Source organism: Pantherophis guttatus, chromosome 1 (genome assembly GCF_059756535.1).
Source record: "Pantherophis guttatus breed Tessera chromosome 1, ASM5975653v1, whole genome shotgun sequence".
Classification (NCBI taxonomy): domain Eukaryota; kingdom Metazoa; phylum Chordata; class Lepidosauria; order Squamata; family Colubridae; genus Pantherophis; species Pantherophis guttatus.
Genome location: NC_142063.1, coordinates 251,035,697 through 251,053,394, shown reverse-complemented (window position 1 = coordinate 251,053,394; position 17,698 = coordinate 251,035,697). Strand labels below are relative to the sequence as shown.

At 33.7% G+C, this 17,698-nt stretch overlaps 1 protein-coding gene across 5 annotated transcripts in view; it reads left to right on the top strand.

Moving 5' to 3' along the window:
- The window catches only part of FAM184A (family with sequence similarity 184 member A), a 54,717-nt gene that overhangs the window by 25,071 nt on the left and 11,948 nt on the right, over nt 1–17,698 (top strand). For 4 of the 5 annotated variants that reach the window (XR_009622705.2, XR_015731408.1, XM_060692194.2 and 1 more), the window contains exons 8-15: nt 201–362; nt 1,372–1,497; nt 1,893–2,039; nt 10,133–10,345; nt 10,645–10,798; nt 12,807–12,934; nt 16,383–16,567; nt 16,998–17,144. Coding sequence is in view for 3 of the 5 variants with exons in the window: in XM_060692194.2 (XP_060548177.2) it covers nt 201–362; nt 1,372–1,497; nt 1,893–2,039; nt 10,133–10,345; nt 10,645–10,798; nt 12,807–12,934; nt 16,383–16,567; nt 16,998–17,144 (1,262 nt within the window). In the remaining 2 variants the exon portion in view is untranslated. The remainder of the gene's footprint in view (nt 1–200; nt 363–1,371; nt 1,498–1,892; nt 2,040–10,132; nt 10,346–10,644; nt 10,799–12,806; nt 12,935–16,382; nt 16,568–16,997; nt 17,145–17,698) is intronic. The other variant, XM_060692193.2, reaches the window with a different exon arrangement.

The following is a 17,698-nucleotide window of genomic DNA, read 5'->3' as shown; positions in this document are numbered from 1 at the left end:
ACTGAATGTTAGAGATATATTTTGTCTCCCTTTTTTTTTACGTGCCTTAAGAACAATTTTTTAATTAATTTTGGTTCAGTATATTAAAATGATATATAAATGAAGACTGAAAGCATACATTTTGAGGATCTGAATATACATTCATCAAATCTGATTTCTTTTTTTTAATAAACAATCATTATTTTCTTTCTGTATTATAGGTGGAGCATCTACAGGAAGTCTTAAAAAAAAGTGAGCAGGGCCTTAGCACTGCAGAAGGGCACATTTCTAACCTCCAGGAAGCCCAAGAAATATTGCAAAAGGAATTAGAACTAACACAGGCAAAACTGAGAGAAACCACAGACTCCTTGTATAATGTTGAGGTAAATTCACAATTCTATCATATGTATTCACTCCATTAGGCAAGCTCAGGTGGTCATATGACCCTTTCATGCCATATACGGAGTAATATATTTTATTTTATTTCTTGAATATGACAATGATTTTCAGCTTGTTTAAAAAGTTGTTAGACAAATTACTGGATATTTCTATTAAATAATGCTTGCTAATACAGCTGTTGGCAACCTCAGGGTTTATAATAAATATACCATTGCACCAGCTGGCAGGAGCAAATGAAAGAGTTGCTTTCATGTTCTGTTTTTGGTTTTGCTAAGATATTGGTCAAGCTAGGCTTTATTTAGCAAATATTATATCTTTCATACGTAGGTCAGATAGTGGTTAAGCTGTGGGTAAAGGTCTGTCTTATATACATATTAATATTTTGCAAAACTGTTCTTATAGTTATAGACAGGATTCTATTATTTACATGATGCCGATGGGTGAGCTCACTCACCCATGACAATGGGATGGAATATCATCAGCACGCTGATTATACCCAACTATACATCTCTACCCTTGGCAAATTAAGTGAGATGGTGAATATCTTAGTGTCTAGAGTTTGTGAAGTACTGAATGGAGCACGGTAGACTTCAACTGAACATCAGCAAGACTGAATGGTTTTGGGGTCTTAGTTGTTCTAGGGTTATGCAATTTTGGCATTTGGGATGGGGTGCCATCTAGGATGGCACCAGGCCTGGGGATCTTTGGGAACTGGAGACATTCCTAGATGATTGATATTCTTCATTTTTCTGGGATTTGTATATTTATTTATTTCTATAATGGTCTCATTTTAACAATTATATTTTATCATTTATCATAATTTTATTTATATGCTGTGTTATTTAATTGTTATATGCTGCCTAGAGTTGCTTTGTATGAAATGGGAAGCCACATTAAACATTTCCATGTAAAAGAAAATAATTCTGCATTTTGAAATGCATTAATGTTACTTCTTAGCATAATATTGTTATAGATTTTTTATTTTATTTTAAGGGGGAATTAAATCAAGAGAGACAGCACCATGAAGCAATGATTGTAACCATGAGGGAAGAGGAAAAATTAAAACTTGATAGAATGGCTCATGACCTAGAAATAAAATGGACAGAAAATCTTCGGCAAGTATTGTTTCCATTTATTTTCTCTTTTAAAGAAATGTGTATCTTAATAAAAAAGGAGCCAATTCGGTGCAGTAGTTAAGGCATTTGGCTAAATACCAGGAGACCCTGAGTTCTAGTCCTGTTTTAGGCATGAAGCCTGCTGAATGACTTTGGGTCATTCCCCTTCTCTTAACCATCTCTTAAGGTAGTGGCAAACCACTTTAGAAAATCTTGTGAAAAAAACTATAGGGACTAGTCCAGGTAGTCACCAAGAGTCAAAAACTGATTTAAACAAACAAACAAACATATAGCTTAATAACAATAAAGTTTTGACCAAGCCTGTGCATGTCAACAAGGTTTCTACAATGTTTTAAATAGTAAAATACATTTTAGCTTTGACTCTTTTTTTTTAGGCAGGAATGTACAAAACTTAGAGAGGAATTGAGACTTCAGCATGAAGAAGATAAAAAGTCAGCAATGACACAACTCTTGCAACTAAAGGAGAGAGAGAAAAATGTCGCCAGAGATAGCTGGCAAAAAAAAGTAGAAGATCTTTTGGATCAGGTAACCAGAATAATTAGTTGATAAATTAATTTCACTTTTCGATTTATTGAAATGAGTTTTTTGTTGCAAAATTAATCCTCTTAAAATTTGATAAGAATAGTTGTTAAATTTGATATAAAAATGTGTAGATTTCTCTGTATGTATATATGACTCAATATTTTTAAATTATTAAAAATAGGAATGTGCCATACAACCAGCATACTAGAATGCTGCCTATAAAGGTTATGACATCATTCAGTTTTGCCCAATGTATAATGTTACTTTTAAAAAACAGGCAGGAAACATTCCAATTTTTTAATAAAAAAATCTATAGTAAATAGGTTGTAGACAAATAAATCCATATATTCAATTACAGAGTTGCAAAAATCACAGTACTTGGACAGCAAGGAATTTATTGAAGCTTATTCCACTACAGGTAGTCCTTGACTTATAACCACAATTGAGCCCAAAATTTCCATTGCTAAGCAAGACAGTTATTAACTCAGTTTTGCCCTATTTTATGATTTTTCTTGTCACAGTGGTTAAGGGAATCACTGTAGTTGTTAAGTTAATAACATAGTTGTCAATGAATCTGGCATCCCCATTCACTTTCCTTATCAAAAGGTCACAAAAGGTGATCACATGACCCTGGGATACTGCAACTGTCATAAATAAATGCCAGTTGCCAAACATCCAAATTTTGACCACGTGACCATAGGTATGCTGCAACAGTCATAAATGTGAAAAATGGTTGTGTCACTTTTTTCAATGCTGAACTTCGAATAGTCACTAAATGAATTATTGTAAATTGAGGACTACCTGTATAATTTTTAGCTGATGCACACATTTCTTCTGCTAGCAGACATTGGAGGAAGCATTTATCTTTTTTTATTCTGTCGTGTGTTTTAAGAATTTCAAATTGAAGCCTTTTGTGTTTCTTTTTTTGAAAGAAATAAGTTAGCTTCATCCATTACTAGCATTACATATCACAGCTAGATACTGAAAACAATAACAGTAGGTAGCTGAACACAAATTAAAATCCCAAGAAATACACATATACACTAAGATTAAATAGGATATGGGATGTACATTTCATGTTCAACTTGCACATTTTAGAAATTAAGTAATAGCAAAATATAATTTTAATTCTGAAATCCTTTAGGACAATCCCAATAATTCCTAGGATTGTTCCATTGAATTCAGTGGAAATTCTTCCATCAATACAAAAGTAAGATTCTATTGCTAGATCATTGCATAATAGCAAGAATTCATGCTTTCTTCACTAAGAAAAAATAACGTTGTAGAATGTCCAATAAAATGAGCAGCCATACTGAATAAAGTTTGAACTTGGTCTTTAAAGTATGTATCTGGAAATATGTCAGCCTAGTTAACCAAGGAGTTATGGTTTCTTCTTCTTAATTATGGTGTCATAAATGATTTCATTTTCAGTAAAGGAAGCAGGTTTTGCCATTTGGCAAAGATCTCATAGTTTTTCTGGATTAGAATGTTTTTTTGTGGCTGAGATTTTCTGAGTTAATTTTATTATTAGCTAACTACCCCTGAGATTGGTTCAGCAGCTACAAATAATAGTTTGATTAGTACATAATTTTAATAGTTAACTGATCTTTTTGTAAATTGTGATTTTGATAAAACATTAATTAATAATTTAGGAAGTATATCATAGATCAGTAAGCATTTTAAGGTTCTTAATTTGATTGAAAGAACAAATGACTGGGAATGAATCATGTATCCAACAGTGAAATTATCCATCATTCAATTTTAACAAATATGGTCCTCATACCCATACTGCATTTAATGTATATGGTGATGTACCACTTATACATGCTGACAGTACATCTTTAGCTTGTTAATAAATGGCAGTATATAATAAATTTCAATTTATTAATTTTGCTGTGGAGTAGATATAATAAAGTTCATATTTAAAGAAGGAAAAAAGAAAGAATTTATGAATTAAGTTGGGATTGGTATGATGCAAAATTATTTTAGAAGTAAAAAAATGTATATGTTCAGTATTGAAAAATGTAGCTGAACTTTTTTTTTCTAAATTTCTAAACAGATATGGTAACAAATATATTTGCCAGTTTTTCAGGAATTTATTTATTAAATTTTATGCAGAACACTATTTGGGCTAAAAGATAAAATAATTTCATTTAGAAACTGTATATAATTCTGAAATAATTTAGACATTTGCAATTTTTATCTTTTAAAAAGATTCAAAACATTTTTATTAAGTAGATTTTATTAAGTATTCAGAAGATTTATAAAACCATAGCAAAACTGTTCTGTATTAGTTTTTCTGAACATATTTCCTTTATCATATCAATATGAATGTTCTGTCTTTTACTGCCCCTTTTTTATTCCATCTTCTTAGTTATTTCTGAATTATTCCTTTTATTCTTGTGATCTTTCCTTCATAGCGGCACTATCTTGGTGAAGCTTTGCATAAATCTATCAGCAATGTAAGTGAGTTGCACTTACAGTTTGTACGCAAGGGCATGCCTGTACTTTTCAGCTTGCATACTGGGCAATGTTGCTTTAAAATCTAACCCTTTGAAATGAAATAATTAAAATATTTATAGAAAGAGATTACATATTTTCATAAATAGCTGTGACCTGCTTTCACTATGTCTGTATTTATATTTGCTATCAGATATCAGTCATTCTATATACTGAAAAGAAGCTTGCAGCTTCTATTTGCATATTACATAGCCTTTTTATAAAGCATGAAGTAATGTGATTCAGTTATGGATGAACTATTATAAATCTTGGACTTCTGATATTCAATTATTGTAGCAAATATTTTATGGGCAACTCCTTTAATATGCTACTTTTTGGTAATGCAAAATATCTCTTGAGCTACAGTATCATAGATTTGCTGGTATTTTCTTCCGTTTGGTGCAATCCTATAGATGTTTCCTCAGAAATAAGAAAGTTGAGATTAGAGATCAGGAGGTATAAAATTGCAATCTCCATGGCTGTAATTTTTGACAAGATTATAATCATGGCTTGCACTTTGAGATAATGACTTTATAATTTAAAAGTAGCATACACATATCAAGAAGATTTATTCTGGCAGCCTTTCAATTTTAAGCAAGGTATTGGGTCATATGAATGTTCAATTCCAGTAAAAATTTTCAAAAATATTACAATACATGTAACTGTGCAATTAGTGGTGCAAATAACTGTTTGTGTTGCAGGTTGGGAAAAAATAAAATAGCATTTCATTATGTTAATGTTTATGTCTATGACTACAGTGGGACAAAAAAGATTGTGGCTGAAACTTTGGAACAATTGTTCCAACTTCTAAGTAATTTTTAAAAATAATCTGATCTTGAAATGGAAATCGGAATTGGCCTATTTCAAAGCCATAGCACTTTCAGCATACTGTTCTAAAATCAGAACAAACATTCCAATAGCATGGCAAGATATTACAGTTTTGTAATTTTGGCCACTAAATACATTTACATTTCTGTTTTTGGCTTAAAAATTAAAGTGTTAAGTTAAACATTAAAATATGCATTTCTAACCCAAGTCAATACAGGTAATCCTCGACTTAAAACCACAGTTAAGCCCAAAATTTCTGTTGCTAAATGAGGACAGTGTTAAGTGAATTCCTGCAGTTGTTAAGTTAGTAACATGATTGTTAAATGAATCTGACTTCCCCATTGACTTTGCCTGTCAGAAGGTTGCAAAAGGTGATCACATGATGATGGGACACTGCAACCGTCATAACTATGAGTAAGTTGCCAAGTATCTGAATTCTGATCACATGACCATCAAGATGCTTCAGTGGTTGTAAGTGTGAAAAATAGTCATAACTCACTTTTTTCAGTGTTGTAACTTTGAATGGTCACTAAATGAAAGTCATGGTAAATCAAGGATTACCTGTATTCAAAATATCAACACGATTAACACAGTTAAATTAATTTGAAAGACTGCATGTTTCTTATCTATTTTTTGTCAATCTCTCTTATTTGTTTAATCTGCTTGACCTGAATACTTCCCCAAAACTGGCCTTGAGAAATTTATTAGGATGTGATGTACAAAGTTACAGAAAGATTAGAGTTAAAGGTATTGGCATTTTTCACAGATATAACAGTACCACTGGGAATATTTCTGGGCAAACATCAATATTTCATGTAGCTTCACAAAATTTAGTTATCCTTGTTCCTATTCATTTTTCAAAAGGGAATAATAAATTTATAAAATTGTTTCTTTGGTTAAATGGTTTATTTTATGCATGTTCGCATTCCACATTAAATATATCCTTACATTTAAAGGGGCCGAATGTGATTTATATTGTGGGGGAATGGGGGATTTCTGTTTACACCAAAACATTAATTAAGTATAAGGTATGTTGCTTGTTACATTAATACTGTATGTAATTTTCATTATTAATACATTGCTATTAGGCATTTTATAAAGAACATGATTCATGCATAATCCTGATTAGTGCTGTGGAATGACCAAGTGAATATGGATCATTGGCAAAGAAAAACAAACTAATGGGGCATTTGTGCAATTAGACTTCTATTAAAGCCATATTCAATTCTAAATTGGGTAGAGTAGAACACAGCAAATGTAGCACGGATTTACTCCTGTAGTGAACATTGTTAAATAATGTGAAGAATTTTAGTATTCCATTGTGTTTGGAAATTCAGCATTGAAATAGTGGGAAAAGTGCATCAGATTAGGCATGGGTATACTTTTACTACAGCTGTTAGTACCACTATTAAAAAGCCACACATTTTCTATGATAGCTCTGCATCCCAAGGTATTTTTTGGATTTTAGAAGCAATTTCCCAGAAAAATAAATGTTTCATTTAACAAGCATCAACGCGACAGTAAAGGGTGCAAGACCATATTTTCCATGATCACTTCCATTTTAAATGAAACAATATATTATAACTAATAATCTTCCCTTTAGAATTAGGATTTATTTAATTGAACAAATCTAGGTACTCTTCTATTAACTCTAAAATTATTATTCTTAAACACTACCATAGTCAGCAATAAAGATTTCTAAGCGCATTTATATTCTCCTTTGGTGATACAAGACAATATCATTTTCCCTCTCTGATTCATTTACTAAAAGGATATTAATTTTAAAATTTCCAGAGATTCCATTTCCTCAAAGGCCTCCATGGCAGAGATCTAGGATTTTGGAGAAATCCTCTTGTTTTTAAAACCCATTGTTTCCATTTTTGTTCAACAGTGAGATTTATAGCAGGGTGCATAGAAGAGGGAATAAAAGAGAAACAAGACTGATGAAAGAATACCACTTTACCCTCAGGCTTTTTGAATTTGGAAAATGTTCATGATATATAGATTTTGTTCTTCCTCGTTGCTTCAGGAAAACTATCTAGTTCTGCCATGCAGTTTTCTTATGGTGATGGACTACCAATATAAACTGCTCTAAATGCTACAGCAGTTAGTTAAATAATATACATTGTAGCTATTTGACAGGCTTTTTTTTTAAATCAAGAATCCAGAGGAACCATTAGCTCAAAATTGTTTCCAGCTGTAGAAGCTGGATGATCTTCTGTCTGAAATGCTAATGTTAAGTTTCTGAGGATGCCATCTAACCAGGCATATAATCAATTTGTCATAATCAATATATCTCATTCTCTGTGCTAATTTCAGCAGTATAGATATTGAAAATCACTGCAGTTTACAATAAATATCTTACAATGGTAAGTGTGTGTGTGTGTGTGTGTGTGTGTGTGTATGAGAGAGAGAGAGAGAGAGAGAGAGAGAGAGAGAGAGAGAGAGAAATGAAGCTCAGAATTGAGCCACGAGCGAGAAAAGGTTGAGAACCCCTGCTATAGTGGATCCTATAATTCTAAGTTGTTATAAAAGAAAATTGTATGGTGGAAGGAAACACAAACATTTATCCAACATCTAACAGAAGGTACTGAATTTGTTACAAATGCTTTTCTACTGCACAAATAGGTCAAGGGGGTAATTTGAATTCCACATTGCCCTAAGCAATGTGCCTCTGTTGTGTTGAAGCAGCTGTGTTCTCAGGAAGATGGTCCATGCATGTGTATCTCCAGACAAAACCTCTTTGGGGACCACTGATAAAAGTAAAGCAGCTCTGCATGCATAGACATGTGAAGACATACCCACACCCTCCTGAGAATACTGCTGCCTCAACATTTCAGTGATGAATTCTTTGTTCACACTATTGCATTTGACAAAGTGCCTTCAGAAATTTTGCACTGTGTAACACATTTAGCATTTATGTTATCTTGTAAATGAAAGCACAATAGAAATCTTAAACCTGAATTAACTTGTGTATTAATTCTTTCATCTATATACAGGGTATCTGTACCTTTTCTGAATTATTTGTGAGTTCATCTGTGTTAAATAATACTCTTGTAATTATTTCGCATTATGATCTTCATAATAAATATTTATAGACCAATGAAGTTTAATGTTTGCACTGATCATATGAACTAAATTTAATCAGTTTAATCCTACAGTTAAGCTAGTTGAAAGCTGATATACCAGTGGTGAAATTCAAATTTTTTTACTACCGGTTTTGTGGGCATGGCAGGGGAAGGATACTAACCAAGTCTCCATTCCCTCCCCACTCCAGGGGAAGGATACTGCAAAATCCCCATTCTCTCCCCACTCCTAGGGGAAAGATACTGCAAAATCCCCATTCTCTCCCCACTCCTGGGGGAAGGATATTGCAAAATCTCCATTCCCAGCCTACTCTGGGGCCAGCCAGAGGTGGTATTTGCTGGATCTCCGAACTACTCAAAATTTCTGCTACCGGTTCTCCAGAACCTGCTGAATTTCACCCCTGTGATATACTATGAATGCAACTAGTGATAATGCCTGTGGTCTTTACTAGTAATTACTTTATGTGAACTTATTCAGAGAGTAGCGATAGCACCAATATAATATTATAGTAATATTGGAACATTACACACTATTGTAGTGTATATTTAGGTTTTGATAGAAAGAATGCCAATTGGATATAAAAGCAGTATAGCTCTTCCTTCTGATCTCAGCTGCAATACTATTATTTTCTCCTAATCTCAATCTCTAACATGAACTGCCCATCCTGAAAATAGCATGTAAGCTCTGTACATTACTCTGCATGGCTAGCACATCACTCAATTTAAAACTGAGTTTTAGGAAATTATCTAGAAAGGTGTGGGTTAAGACATAAAATCATAATATGGAAATAAGGAATTACAAATTAGGGGGATTATATATTATCTTTCCAGAGTTTAAGACGTCGTACATAGTACTACTGCTTTACTGTAATGATATGCTTGTGAGGTGAGTTTGATTGTCAGATAATACCAGATGTACAGTCATGAACTGAGCAACATGTCTAAATAGCAATTTGAAGCTGATTGTCCTTAGTCCACAGTTGAACACACTAAGCAATACAATATGTTAAAATATAATATATGATTATTCTTTTTCATTGTCCTAAACAATTCTAGAGGTAATATAAAAGTCTGATATTTAATTTCTTTAAAAATTAGTAATTTACTCCAGAATCCAAAAATAAGATTGTAAACCCAATTGAGTTCATTAGAATTCCTGCCTAAGTAGGTGAATTGAAGATTTTTCATCTATTATTTTTATGAAGCAATATTTTTGTACTTTTAAGAACTCTAACAAGCTTTAGATATTAAAAGAAACTGTCTGAGAGCTTTGAACTTGACTTTTAGATATCTGAGCATGTCCCAGACAATTGGGGGGGAGGCAGTTTATAGAATGCAAAATGGCAATCTTTGTAGTGATTCTGCTATCTTTTGTATTATAAATGTTTGTTTCATGTTATAATGGATACCTGAACATTTCCTAAAAGAAATGTGCTAGTGAACAAAATATGCCAGAAGATAAGGATGCAATGTTTAAAAAGATATAAAATTTCTGTGTACATTGTACATTTCCTCTCATATCTCAAACTACAGCTCAGATTGTAATTGTTCAGTGAACTAGTAACATGTTTATAGATTTCTGTACTTTTCCAACATTAATCATAGTTTTAAAAAATCTATGCATAAATTTAATTTGAATTTCATTCTGATATTTCTGTGTCATTTTGCTTTTCTGTGAATTAGATCACTCTGCTAAAGCAAAACCTAGAAATGCAGCTTTCACAGTCTCAGAACACAATGCAACAATTGCAGGCACAGTTTAGTCAAGAGCAGCAGAGACTGACTCAAGAAATTGAAGAACTGGAAGAAGAGCATCAGCAGAGACATAAGTCCATGAAAGAAGCACATATCCTTGCCTTTCAGAGCATGGAAGAAACAAAAGAACAAGAGCAAAAGGTATGTTCAATGGGGATTGGCAATATCACACATTTTCAAATGAAAGGTCACAAAAAAAGAAACATGAACATTATTTTAATTAAATACTTAATTTTTATTTTGAACATCCAAGAGACCCTCACCTATTTTCGTCTACAGTTGTCTCAGAACCAAACCACTTTGCTAAGTAGCATCCAGAGTACAGTGATTTACTGTATAAGATAGGGAAGCTACAGATAAGATTCCATAAGATAAAAACTTAAACATAATTTTATATGCTTAATTGTAAGAATATTCTCATACTGATTTACTTCCCATAGGAACTTGAGGAACACTTGCAACAGAAGTATTCAGAAGAACTTCAGGCACTGAAAGATGCACACAGACAAGCTATGGATGTTTTCAAAATAGAAATGGAACAGGAAGTGCAGACTCTTCGCTTTGAATTGGAAGACGAAGGGAAAGCAATGCTTGGTACTGTACTGTACTTTCATGTCACAATTTAAAATGTAAGCTTTGATTTAGAGGGCAGATATAATTTGCTGCCTGATACACAACGATGTAGGAATTTGGCTTTAGTTTTGCTAACAATACAGAAATAGTTTGCCATTGTCTTCTTATGGGCTGTTTTTCTGACTTTCAAGCTAATTTATAGTCCTAAGGTTTGGTGATTTTCAATGTAAAACATTTTTGAAATCCACCAGCCTTCCCTAGGTCATCTGCCACTTGTTTGTTCTATGTTTGGAAGACATACATACAGAGTACAGAATACAGAATAACAGAGTGGGAAGGGACCTTGGAGTAGGAGATCCTATACTATTCTGGATAATTAGCTGTCCAATCTCTTATTTAAAATCTCCAATGATGGAGCACCCACAACTTCTGGAGGCAAGCCGTTCCACTGGTCAATTATTCTCACTATCAGAAAATACATCCTTAGTTTTAGGTTGGATCTCTCTTTGAAACCGTGTAGGTTTTTAAGATGAAAAGTAGCAGCGTTCCTCAGGGTATTCCTTGAAGGGTAATTAATACCTCACAGTTTATAATATAAATGATACTATAACTCAGTCTTTACAATTGTTATGATTTATCATCTCTTAGATCAAGTTGACAACTCTGCTATGAGATTTTTCATAAGATTCTACCTGGCTAAATAAAGTTTTTCCATAGGTGTTTTAGATAGATGTGTTCTGTTTTCATATTCTGGGCTATATTCCTGTCTCTCCTTTTTCATTATCTTTGATAATAGTAGTTTCTTTAGTGTTATCTTTATATCTGTCTTTTTTTCACTATCAATATCAGTGCCTCATTTCAACAAAAATAGAGCAAAATCAGACCATAAAAAATTAGGGAGAAGTATCCACATCATTGGAGAAACTCAAAGTTTGCAAAAATACAATGCAGTATTTAAAATTTCAGAGAAACAAATCACTAAAAGAAGTACAGTGGTGATTGTTCAACATCATCAAATTGAATATTAGAAAGAAAAAAAAGAGAATATTGGCTTAACAGAAAGATAATGAAGTTGTTTCCTTGAGCCTTTCACAGATTATATAATATACTTTTCCTTGTATGATTCACGTATCTGGTTGCTATTATTATCTCTCTGAGCTTGGTTGTTGCAGACATTTCATTACCCAAACTAGATAACGTCATCAGGACTAGCACTGATGATGTTACCTAGTTTGGATAATGAAATGTCTGCAAGAAAACTAAGGTCAGAGAGCACCAAAGACCTCTCATTTCAGCCCTGATCTAGAAATATTCTTCATCGGCTATAATTATCATCATCATTATCTTTGGATTATTTTTGTTTCTCTTTTTGGAATATATAACTGATGTCCTTTTAAAATATTTGCTTGCTGCTTTGAATGTGCATGGTACAAAATATTGAGTATTTTTAAATATACTTTTAAATATACATACAAAAAATATATACATGTTATTTAACTATCCTGGAAAATAGTATGACTCCCTGAAAAAGGAGCACTCTTTCCAGAAATAGAAATTATATTTCTGGTCTAATAATAGCAAGATAATAAGGATAAAGCAGAAATTTAAAAATATGTCATACTTTATTTTGGTATTTTGCCTTTATGGGTTTCCTTCCAAATTCATGAGTGCTCTACACAATTCTTTCATAGGAAGTTCTGTTACTTGGATATGAACAATTTCACATTTTGAAATGACTTTCTTGCTTGAGTAACATCAAATATTTTGAACAACAAAAATAAATTGAAACTGTAGGTTACAAACACTATAATAAGGATGACACAAATTGTGGTCTTGATGAATGTCAGAGTAGTACACTTATTATAGAAGGTTTCCCAACAATGGCTGGTAAATAGTAAGGAAATCAATGGGCAAATTGTGCCATTTGAAAAAAACTTTATTATATGATGCATTAACTATATGGATACCCATCAAAAAAATTAAATATTTGCGAAGTATTTTTTTAAAATACTTTATTTGTATCTCTCAGCATCTTTGCGCTCTGAACTGAATCATCAACATGCTGCAGCAATTGATCAGCTCAGGCACAATCATCATCAAGAAATAGCAGCAGCTAAAATGGAACTTGAAAGAAGCATAGAACTCAGCAGGCATCAGGTACATATACTCTATGCCCTAAAGATTATTAACATATTTAAAACTATAGCACAAGTGTTTGACCTTTAATATATCTTTTTGATCAAAAAGTAACAAAAAAGCTATTTGATCAAAAATTGATATATGGTATTTAAGTCATTTCCCAGTTAACACATTTGATAACATCATCTGTCTAGCATTTCTTTGGATATTTTCTGGTCTTTTTTAAGGTCCATTGGCATCGAGCAAGGATTGATGTTCACCACTGTTGATCTAGTTGTTCTAGTTATAATATAGCCAGCTTATTGCCATTTAAATTTCATTGTATTGCTTTCGCATTTAATGTCCAGGTTTCACAACCATATATCAATATACACTAATTGTAAATTAGCATTAAACATGTTACTATGTTGCTTTTGAATGAAGCATGAAATTGTTCACATGCTGTAACCACATGTTGCAACCAGACTAATCTAGTCAGGTCTGATTCAGAACTTATCTTACACCATCACCTCAGTGATAATTTTTTAACGGAAGTAATTGTAACTGCTATTCCAAAGATAAGTAACAGAATTAAATGACAGCAGCAAATTATCAAACTTGAAAATGAAGAAGTTTGGCAATAAAATTTTCCCAAACTTTGCCAATAAAAATTGAAACTCACAAATCACTGAAGGTCGGTAAAATGAGGACCCAGATTGTTGGGGGCATTATGCTGATTCTGTAAACCGCTTAGAGAGGACTCTAAAGCACAATGAAGCAGTATATAAGTCTAAGTGATATTGCTATTGCTATCTATCTGTCTACCCGCCCCCCCACTCACCCACCCACCCATCCAAATCAAGAACCTGCATCTCCATTATGCACTGCCCGCTTCCTTGTTTTATTGATCTAGGGTACCAATCCTATTAATCTATTAATTTATATTTCATTTGCCATTCAACCATTCACTCTCTACCCACTCACATTCCATTCCCTCTCTTCAGCAATAAAGATGAAGAGAGAAGAGAAACAGGATGTAGATGAATTAAAGAGATAAGATAGTTGCATAAAGCAGAAAAGAAAAAAAAGTGAGAGAGTAACAGGATAAGATGACACAAGGGAAAAATAAGCAGACAATGGGGAAAAAAGAAGTTCTGTTTAAGCATTATGAGAGAATTAAATTAAACAAGCATCTCAAACACCAGCTAATTATTATGGTAATTTTTGAGATAATCCATCTCTTTCAGCAGCAAGTCCACAATAATTTACACTAGTACTTTCCGGAATGCACTGTATATTTTATACTAATATCTATAGGCTTAAAGCCTGATTCTTTATGACTGAAATTTCACTCATAGGATGCTTCTATAGGAGAAGGGCTGTAGGTGATTCCCCCCCGGCTTTACTCCTGTTTCCCTGAAAGAGATTGGGGCAGGGGTGAAATCTGAAATTTTTTGCTACCGGTTCTGTGGGCGTGGCTTAATTAGTGGGCAGGCCTTGGTGGTAAGATGACTGCGTGGGCTTGGCCAAGTCAATATCACTTCTTTGCCCTTTTTTAACCTACAAAACACAACACAACACAACTGGCTCACCCACAATGTAAAAGCAGCTGTGCTAGACCTAAAATGGCTGCTGCAACAAGCAGGAACCTCACACAGCCACAAAAAGCCCAAAAAACCAACTTTCACACTTTACACACACAGAACAAAACACAACACAACACAACTGGCTCATCCACAATGTAAAAGCTGTGCTAGACCCAAAATGGCCCCTGCAACAAGCAGGAACCTCACACAGCCACAAAAAGCCCAAAAAACCAACTTTCATACTTTACACACACAAAATTCCACATACAGCTTTGTGAGATTTTGTGTGTTTGTGTAGTTAGAGTGAAACACTACAAAAACACACTAAATCTCAGAAAGCTGAACAAATATTATTTTATTTTTATTTTTATATAAAAGCAGCTAAATTTAAAATTTCCTAAACTTTAAATGGCTAGGTCTAAAAAAAGAACAACTAAAAAAAACCCCAATTAACTATTTTTTTAAAGCTCCCAAAGGGGAAAAAAACTTACCCAATAGAACAGGGGTCTCCAACCTTGGCAACTTTAAGACTTGTAGACTTCAACTCCCAGAATTCCTCAGCCAGCTTTGCTGGGAGTTGAAGTCCACAAGTCTTAAAATTGCCAAGGTTGGAGATCCCTGCAATAAAAGGTACAAGGCAGGCATGAAGGCAGGCAGGCAGGCAGGCAGATAGAGCTGCTCACCGATGAGCTTGATTGCAGGCAGGGAGATTCAGTTGCTTGCTGATGCAATGGATTGCAGGTATTACAGTAAGCAAAGCAAGGCAGGCGTTGCAACCAGCAGCTAAGGTAAGCAAGCTGGAGGGATTTTTGCTACCGGTTAGCAGGCAACTCAGCTTGGATCATCAGAGCCATTTAAAAGAAAAAACTTTTTTTCTTTTAAATGGGTCTGCTGATCCAAGCTGAGTTGCCTGATTAGCAGGCAACTCAGGTTGGCTTGTCACAGCCATTTAAAAGAAAAAAAAGGCTCTGATGATCGCGCGGCTCAGTTGGGCATGGGGGGCAGGGGCAGGGAATTTTGCTACCGGTTCTCCGAACTGCCTGCCGCCATCGCTACCTACTCGCCCGAGCCAGTCCGAACCGGGAGCATTTCACCCCTGGATTGTGGGTGGCAGGAGAAAACTGTATTATTTATTAGTTTTAGGAACCGCTTGTGGCAGTAAAAGTCTGCTAAAGTAAAGAGAATTTTAGTTCAAATCAGATATTTTATTTGCAGAAGAACAAGTCTGGATCTAAACACCTTAGTTGAAATATGTTTTGGTGCTAAATAAAGGTGAAGGCAGAGTAACAAAAATAATATAGTAATTGTAGACACTACCAAACACCGGACAAATTGGAGATCAGTCTTAGTAGTCTCTTTAAGTGGGGAGTGGGGGGGAGCTTGTGTTGGCTGAAAAGAAGCAAGTACAACTCAGTCTTAAAACTCAATTGCAATCTCATAATTCTTATTCAGTATTCCGTTTAACTTTATATTTAATTTTTCACGGATGAAGAGGAATAAAGAGAAGTCAAGAATCCCCTAATTTAAGGAAGATACATTGTCATTTAAATCAAGAGTGTACAACCCTTGGCCCACAGGCTGCATATGGTTCTGGACAGTTAGTAAAGTAACCGCACAAGAATGTAAACTTTTAACATATTATGTGATGCATATATATATTAACTACGTTATATATGTTTTTTGTGGCCCAAGACAATTCCTTTCCACTCAATGCAACCCAGGCAAGCCAAAAGGTTGAACACCAATGATTTAAATATTCTGTTTTTAAATACAATCTAAGCTACTAATAAGGAAATATAAATATTTTAGTGAAAAAACTGAGTTTGTTTTTTCTGCAGAAATGAATATACTATGCAGAACTATTACAAAGTTTTCTTTGATTATTAATACCTGCTTATTAGGACAAAGAATTTATGTGCCGAATATCAGATGTACAGGATGAACTGAGGCATCGAGACCACCATATATCAGAATTGGATAAGGAAATACTTGCTTTGCATGAGAACATAAGTGCATTAACTAAGGAACTGGAGTTCAAAGGGAAGGAAATTCTACGAATACGTAGTGAATCTAATCAGCAAATTAGGTATGAGTATTTCTGATGTCAGGTAACAAGTTCTAATTAATGCAGTTCCTAAAGCTGATAACCTTTTTTTAACTTTACATGGAATATTTTAGGTACTCAAATTCAAACTGCTGTATTCATTGAAGTCTAATATCGATTAATGTAATAATGCATTTAGGCTGGGATTGCCTATCATATGGCATTGCACATTAATCTAGACGTTAGCAAGTGGAAAAAGCTATTTTGACCATTTAATTAAACGGATTTTATTTGCTTTTCATTATTAAAGCATTAAAGGAGATGAAAAAAATTACAAAAATAAGCTAAAGGTTGGAAAAATAGTAATAATTTTTCAATTATCAGTATCACTGTGCACAAAGCCTTTTCAAATATCAACATTAATGAACCCAACTGACATAAGAATAACTGTTTTTAACATAAAATGAAACAGGCTACATGAACAAGATTTAAGCAAGAAACATGAGAAAGAGCTGGATGTCATGACAGCTGACCACATCAGAGAGAAACAAAGTATGCTGGCAGATTTTAATAAGACCCAAGAGCTGCTCAAGGAAATTAATTCAGCTTTGCAAGTTTCGTAAGTTTTACTACCTTGAACAATTTCATATACGGGCTGAGTTTGAGTGGAATAATATATAACCATTATCTGTTTCCAGTTGATACTAGAGAGGCATAGGGTTGTAAAAGTACATATAACTGAGAAGCTTAGTGTATTCTCTACCTTTGACAACCATATCAACAAACATGCAGAATTGAACCCATGGGAAAAAGTAAGACATCCAAATCATACTTCCACTTAACCCTTGTAATATATTAAGTATTGGAGGCTAATACAAAATAAAAGGACAATGGGCATTCTCATAAAGTCAATCAGTTGTTAGGTCAGCTAGATGATGCACTTCAAACAGCTCTACACACTCTTAAAAAGTATTTGGAAACTTCAATTAGTTTCCAAAATGCAGCAGCCAGCATGGTTTTTTGCAAGCCTAGATTTGCATGTGTGCAAATGTGTCATGCATGTGTCATCTCTCCTGCAGGAGCAGCATTGGCTGCTGATTTGCTTCTGAGTCCAATTCAAGGTGTTGGTTGTCACCTTCAAAATCCTACATTGCTTGGGACCACATCTTTTTC